The sequence below is a fragment of the Anas acuta genome, chromosome 1 (assembly GCF_963932015.1).
Source record: "Anas acuta chromosome 1, bAnaAcu1.1, whole genome shotgun sequence".
Taxonomy (NCBI): Eukaryota; Metazoa; Chordata; class Aves; order Anseriformes; family Anatidae; genus Anas; species Anas acuta.
This window is the reverse complement of record NC_088979.1, coordinates 88,100,887-88,115,806: the sequence shown is the minus strand read 5'-3', so window position 1 is coordinate 88,115,806 and position 14,920 is coordinate 88,100,887. Positions and strand designations below refer to the sequence as shown.

General features: G+C 35.5%; 1 protein-coding gene across 3 annotated transcripts in view; it reads left to right on the top strand.

Annotated features, from left to right (window-relative positions):
- The window catches only part of IL1RAPL1 (interleukin 1 receptor accessory protein like 1), a 754,490-nt gene that overhangs the window by 448,750 nt on the left and 290,820 nt on the right, over positions 1-14,920 (top strand). For all 3 annotated transcript variants that reach the window (XM_068686962.1, XM_068686973.1, XM_068686984.1), the window contains 2 exons: positions 10,771-10,957; positions 13,128-13,281. In XM_068686962.1, coding sequence (XP_068543063.1) covers positions 10,771-10,957; positions 13,128-13,281 — 341 coding nt within the window. The remainder of the gene's footprint in view (positions 1-10,770; positions 10,958-13,127; positions 13,282-14,920) is intronic.

Sequence of the window (14,920 nt, the reverse complement as noted above, 5' to 3'; positions counted from 1 at the left end):
ATAAGAACCTAATCTCTATTAATGCAAGGCTTGAAAATTTTCTAATAAAGATATTGAAAAGGTAAAAAATGAATTTTCTGATATGATGTACATTGAGAGAAGCTGTCTGCTCTGTCCTCCTGTTGAAGGTTAGGCATGGTAAAGCACCAGAGTGGACAATGAACTGAGTCCCATTTTCCCTGTTTCTGTAAGTAAGAGGGATAAAGATGGATGCTGCTCTGGGTGAGCATACTGTATAGGTTCAGAGCAGAGCTCTGTTTGGTGAGGCTGAAGGGAAGAATGATAATTATCTGTTTATACTAATATTGAATCCAAGAAAAAAGAGCAGTTTGATAAGAGTAATGTGTCCCATGTGTCCCAATTTAGACATCTACTTTATAAAGGAATTAAGTATCTAATTATTTAGGCAATTAATTCAAATGTAAAGTATTTTAAGAGTTAAGATTTAGAAAAATTATTCTTCTGTGTGCTTTCCTCTGGTTGTTTTGTTGTTGTTTGTTTGTTTTTGTTTTTTTTTTTTCCTTGTGTCTCCTCTTCCTCCTTCTTCTGTTCTTTTCTCTCTGAAAAGTTGCCCGATAATTTAATTTTTGTTTGGATAAACTGGATTTAAATTGATTTGGTGTTGTAAAGAAAAATCCATCTTCTTGGTTTCTGTAGTTATAATTTGTATATTTAACATTTTGGGTTTTCAGTGTTTGAAAATGTATTGAATGAAATAGGTAAATGAACAACTTCACTTATATGTAGAAATGGACTGTAGTATCTTTTACACTTCTGAACTGTTGTAACTAGCTCATCAGCCCTTTTTATTACCCCACTAAAAAAAAAAATAAAAAAATAAAATAAATTGTGTGAACCAACCAGACTGATTGAGAATAGTTAAAATCTGACATTAGACATGATAGAAAAACATATCTTTCTGAATAATAAGATTCTCAGTTTCTGACTCTTCCTATCCCACAGGATCTTGATTGTTACAACAGAAATCTGTAAAGATGGTTTGCATTGTTGTTTTAGGCTCTTTTAAACTGAAAGTACACATTCTACACAAATGTAATAAATAAAACAGAATTAGAGACAGTATACATCTGTGTGTATGGAAAATGTATTATTAATATTGTAGCATTTGAATTTAACTGATTTCAGATGAAATACAGCTGTTACTGCTGTAAATATAGCCACATTTGGTAATGTGTTTGGTCTAGTTAATGCTAATTGTTGGAACAAAGCTTATTAGTGATGTGTTGCTAGCAATTGCTAGTATTCTGTAATGATGCTCTTCATTATCTTTCTGTATCACTAATGAAATAAGGTTCATTCAAATTAATTGCTCTTTCTTCTCTTCTAGACTCAAAAGTTAGCGACTTGGTTGAGTCTCTAGAGAATTAACTGTGATAAAATATTGAAATTGATTGTGACTGGGAGACTTATAGCCTTATAGCATTTTTGTCACCTTCACCTTTTCTTTAGTTTGTTTTTATATAGAAGTTATATTGGCTTTTAATTTGCTATGTTATCTTATAACATGTTATAACAAAGCTATGCACAAAATTGAATAAAACAGTAGGAATTTTCTTCCTTTTTCTTCCCTAGTGTAATCATCCATTATATTTTCATGTTGTGCATACGTTACACTTCTCTATTGGATTAACTGATATCACATTGGACTAAGTGCAGGAACATACATATATATGTATAAATATATATATGGAATTAATATATTTTATTGAAACAACTGAACTTTTTGACAATACTACTATACTACTAAAGAATTTCTCATAGTGTTTAATTCTCTTTATTGTTTGTTTGTTTTTAGTTTTTGCTCCTTTTTCTTTTCTTTCTTTTTTTTTTTTTTTCTTCAAATAGCTTGCTTATTGTAATGATGGGAAAAACAGAAAGTTTTCTGCATGACTGCAGGACTTACCCCCAGGGGTAACTGCATCCGCTACTTCCCTAAAGTGCCTGTACACCAATGCAGGGAGAATGGGAAATAAACAGGATGAGCTCAAGATCTGTGTTTGGTCACGGGGCCATGATCTCGTTGCGATCACTGAGACGTGGTGGGACAGCTCACATGACTGGAACGCAGTCATGGAGGGCTATGTCCTCTTTAGGAAAGACAGGCTGGGGAAACGAGGGGGTGGGGTTGCCCTTTTATGTGAGGGAGCAATTAGCGTGTACCCAGCTCCAGATGGGGGAGGGTGAAGGACAAGTGGAGAGCTTGTGGGTAAGGATTAAGGGGTGGGCTGGTATGGGAGACATGGTGGTAGGGGTCTACTCCAGGTCTCCAGATCAGGAGGAGGAAGTCAATGAGGCCTTCTACGAGCAGCAGCTAGTAGCCTCACAATCACGAGTGCTGGTCCTCATGGGGGACTTCAATTACCCAGACATCTGCTGGGTAAGCAACTTGGCCAGGCACGAGCAGTCCAAACAGTTCCTACAATGCATTGAGGACAATTTCTGATGCAGGTGGTGGAGGAGCTGACGACGCGGGGGGTGCTCTTGGACCTCATTCCTACCAACAGGGATGGACTTGTTAGGGATGTGAAAGTTGGGGGCAGCTTAGGATGCAGCAACCATGAGATGGTGGAGTTCCAGCTGGAACTAGGCAAAGGAAATACGGCTAAAAGCAAGATTGCTACCCTGGACTTCTGAAGAGCCAACTTCAATCTCTTCCGGGACCTGCTTGGGAGTATCTCATGGGATAGGTTGATATAAGACAAGGGTGCTTGTGAGAGCTGGGCTACATGGAAGCACTTCTTCCATGCTCAGGATCGGTGCATCCCAAGGAATAGGAAATTGGGGAAGGGGGGCAGGAAACCCACATGGATGAGCAAGGAGCTCATCAATAAGATCAAAAGGAAGAGGATGGCCTATGAAATGTGGAAAAAGTGCCTGTCCTCTTGGGAGGAGTATAGGTGCGTTGTCAGGGCCTGCAGGGATGCGACGAGGAAGGCTAAAACCCACCTAGAGATGAGGCTTGCAAAAGAGATAAGGGATAATAAGAAGGGTTTTTTTCAAGTATGTAAACAGCAAGAGGAAGACTAGGGATAATGTGGGTCCCTTGCAGAATGAGGGGGGTGTCCTGGTCACAGGAGACACTGAGAGGGCAGAGTTACTGAACGCTTTCTTTGCTTCAAGGACACTCCCCTGGGACTCCTCAACCCTGGCAATAGGACAAAGGGTCTGGGAAATGGAAGGCTCCCCCCTGGTGGACATTGGAGTGGTTCAGGAGTGTCTGAGTGGGCTCAACACACACAAATGCATGGGTCCCAATGGGATGGATCTGTGTGTGCTAAGGGAGCTGGCAGATGTGATCGCCAAACCACTCTCTATTATCTTTGAAAGGTCCTGGAGAACAGGTGAGGTGCCTGAAGACTGGAGGATAGCCAATGTCACTCCAGTCTTCAAGAAGGGCAGGAAGGAGGATCCGGGAAACTACAGGCCAGTCAGTCTCACCTCTGTCCCTGGAAAGGTATTGGAGCAGCTTGTTCTGGATGCCGTCTCCAAGCAATTGGAAGAGAAGAAGGTTATGAGGAGTAGTCAGCATGGATTCATCAAGGGGAAGTCGTATTCGACCAACCTCATTGCCTTCTATGATGGCATCACCATGGGAGGTAGATGGGGGGGAGAGCGGTGGATGTCATCTACCTTGACTTTAGCAAGGCTTTCGATACTGTCTCCCATGACATCCTATTAGCAAAGCTGAGAAAGTGTGGGATAGATGAGTGGATGGCAAGGTGGGTTGAGAACTGGCTGGCTGGCTGATCTCAGAGGGATCGGAGGAGCAGAGTCTGGCTGGAGGCCTGTGACTAGCGGTGTTCCCCAGGCGTCGATGCTGGGTCGAGTCTTGTTCAACATCTTCATCGACGACCTTGATGAGGGAATAATGTCTGCCCTCAGCAAGTGCGCCGATGACACAAAGCTGGGAGGAGACAAAGCCAAAGGGGGAAAAAGCCAATCATACAAAAAATAAAACAACAACAACAACAAAAAACTTATATACTTTATATACTACATTTAATTAAACCTGAATGCATTATTTTTTCTATTTGATAATTTTGTTTTTCTATTATTTGAAAATAGTTTAATACAATGACCTTAGATATAATCTATGTGAGACTTACTTCTATTATTTAGTTGGTTATCTTCCTGGAAAATTATCAAAATAATAATCAGTAATGTTTTTCTATATCTTAGAAGTTAATTTGTGTTTTTTGTTGTTGTTGTTGTTTTGTTTTGTTTTGTGTGTGTGTGTGTATTGCTTTCACTAGCTTCTCTTCTATTAAGAAATAAGAAATATTAAGAAATAAAGTGGAAATGCATGTGTATACTTCCCAGCACTCATCTAAAAGATGCTGTCAATTCAAGACAGTGGATGTCAATTAAAGTAGATAAAAGGAACAGAGAAAGGAAAGGATATCTAAATGCTAGGAGGTTCTTTAGTATGAATGTTGACTTGAAGAAAACCTTTTAGTATTGTTATTGTTGGTGAATATGAATGCTAAAACATGGGTTGCATAGGTAAATGACAAGTTTTACTCAAGTGGCTAACTTTTATTATCAATTTAATTAAGAAAAAATTATAGATAAAAATCACTGTAATTTCTTGAGATGATGAATTAGCAACAGTCATATAACAATTTCAGTTGTTGGTAATTATTTCAAGTTTTGTTTTATAGAAATAGTTATTTGCTAATTAGTTTTTCAGGAAAAAAAAAAGTTTACCTAATGAATTTAACAGTAAAAGTATTGCATAGATTCATCTGTTACAATTTGTCGTAGTTCTACTTAATTAAAGAGGATATAGTTTAATATACAGTAATTGGGAATCTAAGAGGGATATAAATTACCATTGATCTTATTTTAGAAAATAGCAATTTGGATCAGGAATTAAGCAAGGTTATCAGGGTGTTGCTAGGACTGCTTTGTCACTGTCTGGAGAAGGAAGAGATTTTGTTATGTGACTGCATTTGTAACTACTTAACAGATCTCATGTCTACATTTGTCTTTCCATGAAGACCTCCTCTTTTCTCATCTGTACATTTTTTTTTATTATTATTTTTACAAGATATTTATGTCATTCTCTCCTCTTGCATAAATTTAACCATATTCTTTTAGAATATGTTCTGTGTAGAGATTTCCCATTTTCCACTCTCTCACACTCCCTCTGTTACAGGTCTGAATTCTGAGGTATCCCTTATGATAGATATCCTATATAAATGCACACCTACAACAGTTTCAAAACAACTAACATTAGGGTGAAATGAACTGGTGAAGTAAATGCCATTTCAAGCAGACAAATGAGTGAAAAGCAGAGGGCTTCTGCTCTTGTTTAAACTGATCCTTGTTATTCAGCACTCCATATGCTTTCACATATTCACAGATAATAAAAGGGTAAATCACTGATTCAGAGAAACTGTGGAAGCTAGGCATTAGAGCAACTACTTCTGGAATATAATAGAAGTCATGGAGAATTAGGCCTTTTATAAACTTAAGTGTCCTATTGTTATTACAAGGTTCAATCACAGCGTTGCTGCTACTGAGCTGTACAATTATTAGGATGTTGAATGGCTACAAAAACAAAAGACCTGTAATATAATCATTATATTTACTACTGATTTAATAGTATATTATTATAGTTTTTAATATATAGTTTTTACTTTAATGTTTGTAGACCAATAATATATAAATGACAACTTAGGGTGAAAATGACTTCATGAGGAGGAAATATATACAGTTCTAGTAAGCCATTTGTGATGTATTCATAACTTGTTTAATTTTTACAGACTGAATTTTACCTAGGTAAAAAAGTAAAAACTTAGAGTTTTTAGACTGGTACTGTTTTGAAGTCTACTTGTGTAATGCAAAAGTTGTAGATTTTGGACCACACTTGAGACTGAAAGAAAGTTGCATTTGTTCTTAACAGTGAATGTAAAAAAAAGCTTCCATTGGGTTATAAAATTTCCTTAATCTCATGATGTAAGATTTCTTGTTTGCTTGCTAGTTTGATACGGTTCCTCCAGTAACAGACATATGGAAAATTTCCTTAGCTCTAACACACTAACATTTTTAACCCTCTGCAGTATGCATGTTTGCCAGAGGGTTTTGCTGTGTGCTGCAGTTTCTGATAGCTGAAAGGCTCCATATCCACTGTATCCATGATGATCCAGATATAATCAGCAAACTCAACTTCTTGTTCCCTGTCTTAATTCCTGCCTGGGGACTGTTCAAATTTTTTCTCTCACTTTTTCTGTGCTATGAAAACATTAACTTGTTTTCCTTTGTTCACATTTTTTGTGTTGCTCTGCCTTTTATATCACTATTTTTGAGTTTTGTTTCATCCCAGTAGTCTTGGTTTCTGACAGAGTACCAGATGAGTCAGACTGACAGTGCAGTTAGCATTTAAAGCCTCAGTAAGAAAGTTTGTGTCACCTAGGGGCATCCGGAGTGTGTGATTCCTTTGATGATACTTCAGGCTCTTTAGAGAAAACTCTGTTAGGAAACTTAGTTGAAAAAGTATCCACCCAAAACATTTCAGTATCTTATACCAACAGTTCACTACATAATTACCTTAAAAGTCCACTCAATGTGTGCTTCTGTCTGTAGGATGCAGATAGAATAATAGGATCATAGGATCATAAAATGGTTTGGGTTGGAAGGGACCTTAAAGATTATCTAATTCTAAACCCCCGCCATGGGCAGAGAAACTTCCCACTAGACCAGGTAACTCAAAACTCCATTCAGCCTAGCCTTAAATGCTTCCAAGAATGAGGCATCCATAAGTTCTCTTGGGCAACCTGTTCCAGTGCCTCACCACAATCGGTGTAAAGAATTTCTTCCTTATATCTAATGTATCACAGAATCATCTATGTTGGAAGAGATCTCCAAGATCATTGAGTCCAACCTCTGACCTAACACTAACAAGTCCTCCACTAAATCATATCCCTAAGCTCTACATCTAAACATCTTTTAAAGACCTCCAGGGATGGTGACTCCACCAATTCCATGGGCAGCCCATTCCAATGGTTGTCCATGCCTGACAACCCTTTCAGTAAAGAAGTTCTTCTGAATATCCAACCTAAAACACCCCTGGTGCAACTTTAGCTTGTTCCCCTTTGTCCTGTCACCAGGCACATGGGAGAATAGACCAACCCCCACCTCTTGACAGCCTCCTTTAAGGTACCTTTAGAGTGTGATAAGGTCACCCCTGAGCCTTCTCTTTTCCAGACTGAACAATCCCAGCTCCCTCCTTTTTTTTTTTTTTATAGTTTAAAACCAAGGAGTTTAGTTTACTCCTTGTTCTATCATTTCACATCCTGATAAAATGTCCCTCTCCTGCTTTCTCAAAGACCCACTTTAGATATTGGAAGGCTGCTGTAAGGTCTCCCAAAGCCTTCTCCAGGCTGAATAATTGCAACTCCCTCAGTTGGAGTTACCTGTCTTCATAGGAGAGGTGCTCTATCTCTTTTATAATCTTCATGGCCCTCCTCTGGACTCATTCTAATACATCTATGACTCAAATCACAGACACATACATTTTTTGGTCATTAAATAATATCTTCACAGAATCACAAAATCAAAGAATAGTTGGAGTTAGAAAGGACCTCTGGAGGTTGTCTGGTCCAATCCCAATGTTCATCAGAGCAACACTCTTCTTTGGCTTTTCCATCCCTTGGGGGAGGAGATTATTGTCAATGAACCACCTGGACTACTTCTGTGCTGCTGTGTTGTCCCATCACCAGATATCAAATCAGTTGAAGTCCTTCATGAAGATCTAGGCCTGCAAATGTGAGGCTGCTCCTGTCAGTCTGTAGGTCAGGTGACCTGTAAGCTAATAACTGCTATAATGCCACCCTTACCTTCTGTCTTCTCTTTAATCCTAACCCATAAACTCAGTGCTCTCCAGCTGCTCACTCACATAGAGGGAAACTCCCTCTCTTCCCAGCCTGTCATTCCTAAAGATCTTTATCTCTCCATTGCAATACTCCAGTCATGTGGTGTCATCCCACCACATCTCTGTGATCCCATCAAGACTGTAGCCCTGCAACTGCACACAGATTGCTAACTCACTATGTTTATTTCCAATACTGTGGGCACTACTACACAAGCATGTTAGAGTGGCATCCTAGCATGTTGACTACCTAGCAAGGGTTTGGAGGATCCTCTTCAAACAATGATTTTAAACAATCTGAGACATCTCTAGAATACAAATTAGGCTTTTTGGATTCTTTCAGACCCAGAAGCCTAATTTGCATCTGGTAAAGGATAATCGGTTGCAATGGAAACTTGAATGTGCCTCAGAAGGAATGCTTGCTCTGGCATTTCTTATCACCATTACTGCAGAAAAGAATTGTTAGTAGACCAAACCAGAAACGAAAAATTTTGGCCATTTTCCTCTGAATACTGAAGGAAAGAAAAATAAATAAACAAATAAAATCCTTAGCTTGGTTCTTCAGAGAAATGGGATTACAGTTAAAAATTTCCCTGCTTGGTTGCTTTTCCAAACTCCTTCTAGGAATTTTAAAATAATGAGATAATATTTATTTGTGATAATATTTATAACAATATTTAAATGTGAAAATTAAATAGCCAATACGCCCCAGTATTTACTTTCTGTTATCCAATAGTATACTCCTCTATTGACCCTTAGAGACAGATGGATTGTTTAGACCTTCTCCAGATTTCCAAGTCTTTCAAGGACACAGAAAGAGAATATTACCAATTTGGGAAAGAAAAAAAATTACTTAGGTGATTTTCTATGATGTTCTCAAGCCACAAATAAATACTCCATGGAGTAGCTTTCTGGAGGAATAATCTAATGTACAGTACTGAACATGTGTTCATTGAAATGTCAAATGATTTTGAATTGCATGGAGAGGTAAGACTGGAGACTGAGCAGGTTAAAAGCAGCAAAAGTGATCCATAATCAATGGATGCATTTTTTATTTTGCATAAAGCTCAAGTGTTATTTGATTTATAGAGATGGTTTCTTGAATGGAGTAGTAAATTGTAGTTATAAATTCATTATAAGGAAGTAATTTTGTGACTGTTTTCCTTATATGTCTATGAATTAGTTAGAAAGCTAAGGGTTATTCAGTTCCAGAGTTTATATTTCTAATAATATTCTCCAATTTGTTAGTTACTTCTATCTTTCTTTTTATGTTTATGTTTTCTCCATAAAATTGGACTGTAGAAGTTTTGTCTGTTTGCTTGTTTTGAATGAATTTACTTATTCCCTGTTAAGCATTTCTGTCACTTTGCCTTGAAAAGAAACAGACATTAAGAAATAGGATATTAAGAAACAGATATTAAGAAATCTAAAGACAATGAGAAAATTTAGCCATCTTTGACATCTTGACATTTTTGATGCAAACAAGACTGTTCTAAATCAGCAATCAGCTCATAGAGTCTGAGAATGGAAATGAGAAAAGGAATGTTTTCTCAGTGCTCTCTGCAGGTTCCTCTTTCAGCAGATCAGGGGTCAAACGCATTTACAAAACAGTAGGAGAGAAATCTTGTATTGTCACAGTGTGTTCCTAGAGAGTGTTCAACTTTATACATGCTCTTGCAGCCCACCTGGAATCTAAAATGCAAAAAATAAATAAATAAAATAAAATAAAATAAAATAAAATAAAATAAAATAAAATAAAATAAAATAAAATAAAATAAAATAAAATAAAAATCCTTTCAAGTAATTTTGTCTTTGACACTAATTATAGTGGATAGTGAAATGTGGGAAGCAAGACAATGTTTCCTAGTCTCCAGCTGTCTGGCATATCAGAAACAGAGGAAGTAACAAGTTTCAGGAAAGAGCCCAAACTAATGAAGGTTGTAGGTAATGCAGAAGTAATGTTTTGGCCTGGTAGTATGGGGAATGGAGGCTAAGGTTAAACAAGTCAGCAGTATGTAAGCTTAAAACACCCTTTATTCTGTTATTCCGTCAATGTATATAAATATCTGAGGGGTGGGGGGACAGAAGGATGTAGCCTACCTCTTCTCAGTGGTTTGTGGGGACAGGACAAGGGGCAATGGCTGCAAGATAGAGCACAGGAAGTTCCACACTGACATGTGAAAGAACTTCTTCACGGTGAGGGTGACGGAGCATTGGAACAGGCTGCCCAGGGAGGTTGTGGAGTCTCCTTCTCTGGAGATATTCAAGGCCTGTCTGGATGCCTACCTGGGCAGCCTGATCTGAGGAACCTGTTTTGGCAGGGGGGTTGGACCCAATGATCTTTCAAGGTCCCTTCCAGTTCTGTGATTCTGTGATTCTGTAACTGGATGGTTCATAAGACTCATCTTAATTAAAAGTTGACAAAAAGTTACCACTTCCACTTCAAAGCATGCTCAAGTCTGATTGAGCACACATCTCATGGTGTGGTGTCTATGGCATGATCTGTTCACTCTTGGAAACTGTTGTAATGGTTTCTGTCAGCTGGTTGGTTATCTAGAATCACTGGGAAATACTTGTAGATTTTATTGTCCATTTTGTTCTCAAATATACAGTAAGGACAGTAAAGTTAGAAGGAGTTTGATAAAATGGAGAGAGAATCCTTCAGTAACAGAACAAGGTTAACACATTCTAAATATTGTAGTTAGTGGCTGAGAAAGCAGTAAAATTATCATGAACCACTGCAGAATACATACAAATAAAATGTTTGATTTTCTATCTCTTGCTTGGGATGAAAATTATTACTTAAGATATAGCATGCACATTGATTATTTTTTTTTTCATTTTAGACTTTTATTTCTATTTTTATTGCGTTACAGAAACTCAACTTACTGTATGAAAGTGTCGATTTCTCTGACGGTGGGTGAAAATGACACTGGACTCTGCTACAATTCAAAGATGAAATATTTTGAAAAAGCTGAACTTAGCAAAAGCAAGGAAATCTCATGCCCTGAAGTAGAGGATTTTTTATTTCCATTTAGGGAGCCAGAGATTCTATGGTATAAGGTAAGCAACCCAATAAGATTACACCTTCAACAAGTTATTACACAATGTTCTGATTTTTTTCATGATCAGAATATGATATGAAGCTTGGATTGTTTTAAAATCTGTTAAGAACAGACAACAGGTTTGAAGATAGAAGAGAATGAATTAACTGACTGAGAGCAATTCAATTGCTTCCTTGGGTAAATTTTAGAGCTGGTGTTTTCTTAATATCCATTTATAGATGTCACAAATAACAGCTTTCTGCTAACAAATGAGATAAAAAAGAAAACTGCTACCAGTCCAGATTTATTTAATATGTTAAGATAAAGCCACGAGAGCTACATATACAACAACTGCTCGTGCCATATCAGACTGAAGATTGTGTCTCTGGAAACTCAGACATAAAAAATACTTGGAAAAATATTACTAGAATAACTACACATACAATTATCTGAATGAACGGCTTAAAATTGCAGCATAAAATTCAACAACAACAATAACAATAAATCCCTTTTAAACAGTTAGTCTTGATATATTTTGGTTTTACTTGCAACTATAGATGATTTAATAGTTTTTATCAATAGCTTTATTTCAATACTGTGTACTGATTACTGTATCTTTAGTTAAGGGTGAAATACCAGGAAACAGTGCTGCCTGTGGGCATCTCATAAGAACCGCTCTGAACAGAAGCTTGATTTCTGGGTTTCTTACCATTTGCAAGAAGTACTTAATACCTCAGTAATATAGTACATAAAATTTTAACACCCCCCCCCCCCAAACAGTTCAATAAATCTGAAAATTAAATTCTGAGTATTGTAAAATATCTGTGTATAGAGGAACATCCTAGTATAACTATGTATAATTCTATTCTTTTTAAAGTCCAGTAATTTACCTGATAACTTATAACTTTTAATATAATACCATAGTCTGGTATTAAAAGAGATACCATCTGGTATATATATAATACCAGACTATGGTATCTTTATATATATATATACATATATATATATATATGGTCTAGAAGGAATCTGGCTGAAGTAACTGGCTTAACATATCTAAGATGAGAGGTATGTCACCAATTATTTGCTTACATTCATCTCTTATTTTGTGTGTATAAAAAACATACCAGAAGATTTATCAAATTTAAAATTTGATAAAATAATTATGTCTGGCTACTAAAAAAAATCTCAAAATATTAGCTTTTAAGGATTCATTGACAGCAGTTATCTGAAAAAGCTCAAACAACCTCTAATATTTTAACATTAAAAACCAAGCCCATAATGTATAGACAATGATTATACTAGGAAAATCAAGCAAAATACTCCCTGACAGTACATTAAAAGATAATGTCTTATGAAAAACATCAACCCTTTTCTTCTAATAACTTACAAATATACTGCTCAGACATGCAAAGACCTAGGGGAAAACAAACAAAGAAATGAACAAACAAACAAAAAACAACAAAGAAGTTATTTCAAGTATCATCAAAGTTACTCAGGTGAAAATTATCATGTCAAGGAGTCAAAAAAACATGCATGCAGAAAATGCCTCTGTTAATACACAAATGATAATATTTTGAAATATTTGAAATTCTGATTGAAATTCTGATTTTTTTTTTCAGTTATGTAACTTACTTATTATTAAGAGTTCAGAGAATTTTGTTTCTAGGATACATACAGAAAAAGTTATCTAACATCATTTCTCCTTATTCCCAACTTCTTCTATTTCCCTACTTTTTAAATTGTAATTTTGTTTAAAATAAATAAACATATTATCCCATGCAACCTCTATCTACTTGTAATACAACAGTCATGTATCAAAGACATGAGTGTAATGAGAAGTAATTAAATGAAATAGAAATCCCTCAACAAACTAATGTCAAAACCAAACCAAAAAATAAAAAAATAAATTAAAAACACCAAATTAATATTTATTTATTTATTTATTTATTTATTTATTTATTTATTTATTTCTTAACAGATAGAAAATATTACCTCAGTTTATAAAATTATATGGTCTATTTTTCTTTTTAACCAACACTTAACTGGATTTTGAGATTTTTAATGTACCTAAAGTTCAAAACTGTCCCTAGTTCTTGTCTAGCTTTCTTGGCTTTGAGTAGCACTGTCAATTGTGGTTCAATTTAAGTGTAAGAATATAGTCACTGAAGTGTTATGTTATCTTTAAACAGGAATGCAAGTCAAAGACATGGAGATCAAGTATTGTGTTTAAAAAGGACACACTTGTCATTCGTGAAGTTAGAGAGGATGACATTGGAAATTACACTTGTGAGGTAAAATATGGAATCTTTGTTGTCAGAAGAACTACGGAATTAACAGTTACAGGTAATCACAGGCTCTTATTATCTATTATATGCAGGAAAAAAAATAATTTTGTGACTAAACAGCCATTCTGTGATTACGTGATTTGAGTTGTGAATATCTGAGTCATTATAACTACAGAAACCATTCTTGCACAAAACCTTGCTGTGCTTAGGCAGGAATGGTCAATCATCATGGTTGTCCTGAATGCTTCACAATAGTATGTGTAATATTTTGATTAAGTCTGAGTTTTGGTGTATTGCAAAAGCTTCTAGACAGGCCATGTTTTTGAATGGAAAATATAGTCAAGGACTATAAGAAGAAGAAGTTGAAGACAACTTCAGCAAGCATTAATTCTAAAATAAACAAAAAAAAAATCATGATTAATTTTTATTTGTTGTTGTTGTTAAATGTCTTGGGACATGAGAATAGTTATAACTATGATCCAATAACAGTAGGTCTGATTGCCCTGGGACATGAGATGAGTTGTAACTGTAAACCAATAGCCTGGAAAGATCTGTGCAATAAGGTAATATATATATATATATATATATATATATATATATATATAAGGGTTAGCATTCAAACAGTGCTTAAATAAATAGCATTCTTTCTCTGTTATTCTCTGCTGCCTTTTTTGTAATTTATTGTTCAAGAACTTCTTGATCTCAATTTTGTGTGCAATCATAACCAATTGACCTGTTTTCCATTAGTCTATTTTTTTTTTTAATACATTTATTTGGGGCTTTAAAGATATTTTGAAGTACCAAATTCCACAGAGTAATTACATAACATACATAAAATATAATTTAGCAACCAGCAATTGAAGAAGATGAATTTAATATAATCTGCATTTAAAGCTACCATATCAATACTTAAAATTCCTCGTAGATGAAAACAAAATAGGAAGGTTCACAGCTGAAGAACAGTATGAAGAACAGTCCATTGGCTTTTCAGTTCTTGACCGGACCTCTAACATCTATTTAACAAGCTTTTAAAGAGTATAGCTGTATGTTTACTTAAGGCAGAGGATTAACCTCTAGAATTATAGGGTGACGTTGGAAGGCTGGAATACAACACAATCTATATAACACTGTGCAGTTCAACAATATATTGAATATACAGAAAAAGAAGGCAGAAGCAGTATTTCCTTGGGAAAACCAAGGTTAACTAGATTTGCGTGGTTAACACCAACGTTTGTGTATATAAGCTGTTGTATATCAGCTCTCTCAAAATATCAAATAAAACAATAAGCAAATCTTAGACAAGGAGTTCTGTGGGCTTTTTTTTTTTTTTTTTTTTTTTTTTTGGTTTGTTTCTTTCTTTCATTTTAGTATCTAATATATAAATATTTTGCATGATGACAATTAGAAACCACACTTACATTGATTGACTTGAACAGTTTCTTTTTACGGTGAAAAGTTTGCTTTCTATTTTGATGTGTCCCATTTACTCCACATTATCAGAAATTAAAATGAATTATGGTTTGTAATTTTCTTCTATTAGAAGAAAATGTTTTCTATGGTTTGTGATTTTTTCTTTCTTCAGTCTGGAAATCATACTGTTTATGTTGTTTTGAGAGAATTCAGGCAATCAATTATATTTAAATTCAATATCAAGGATATCTTCATATTCTATTGTTTGGAATTGATTTATTTAGTCA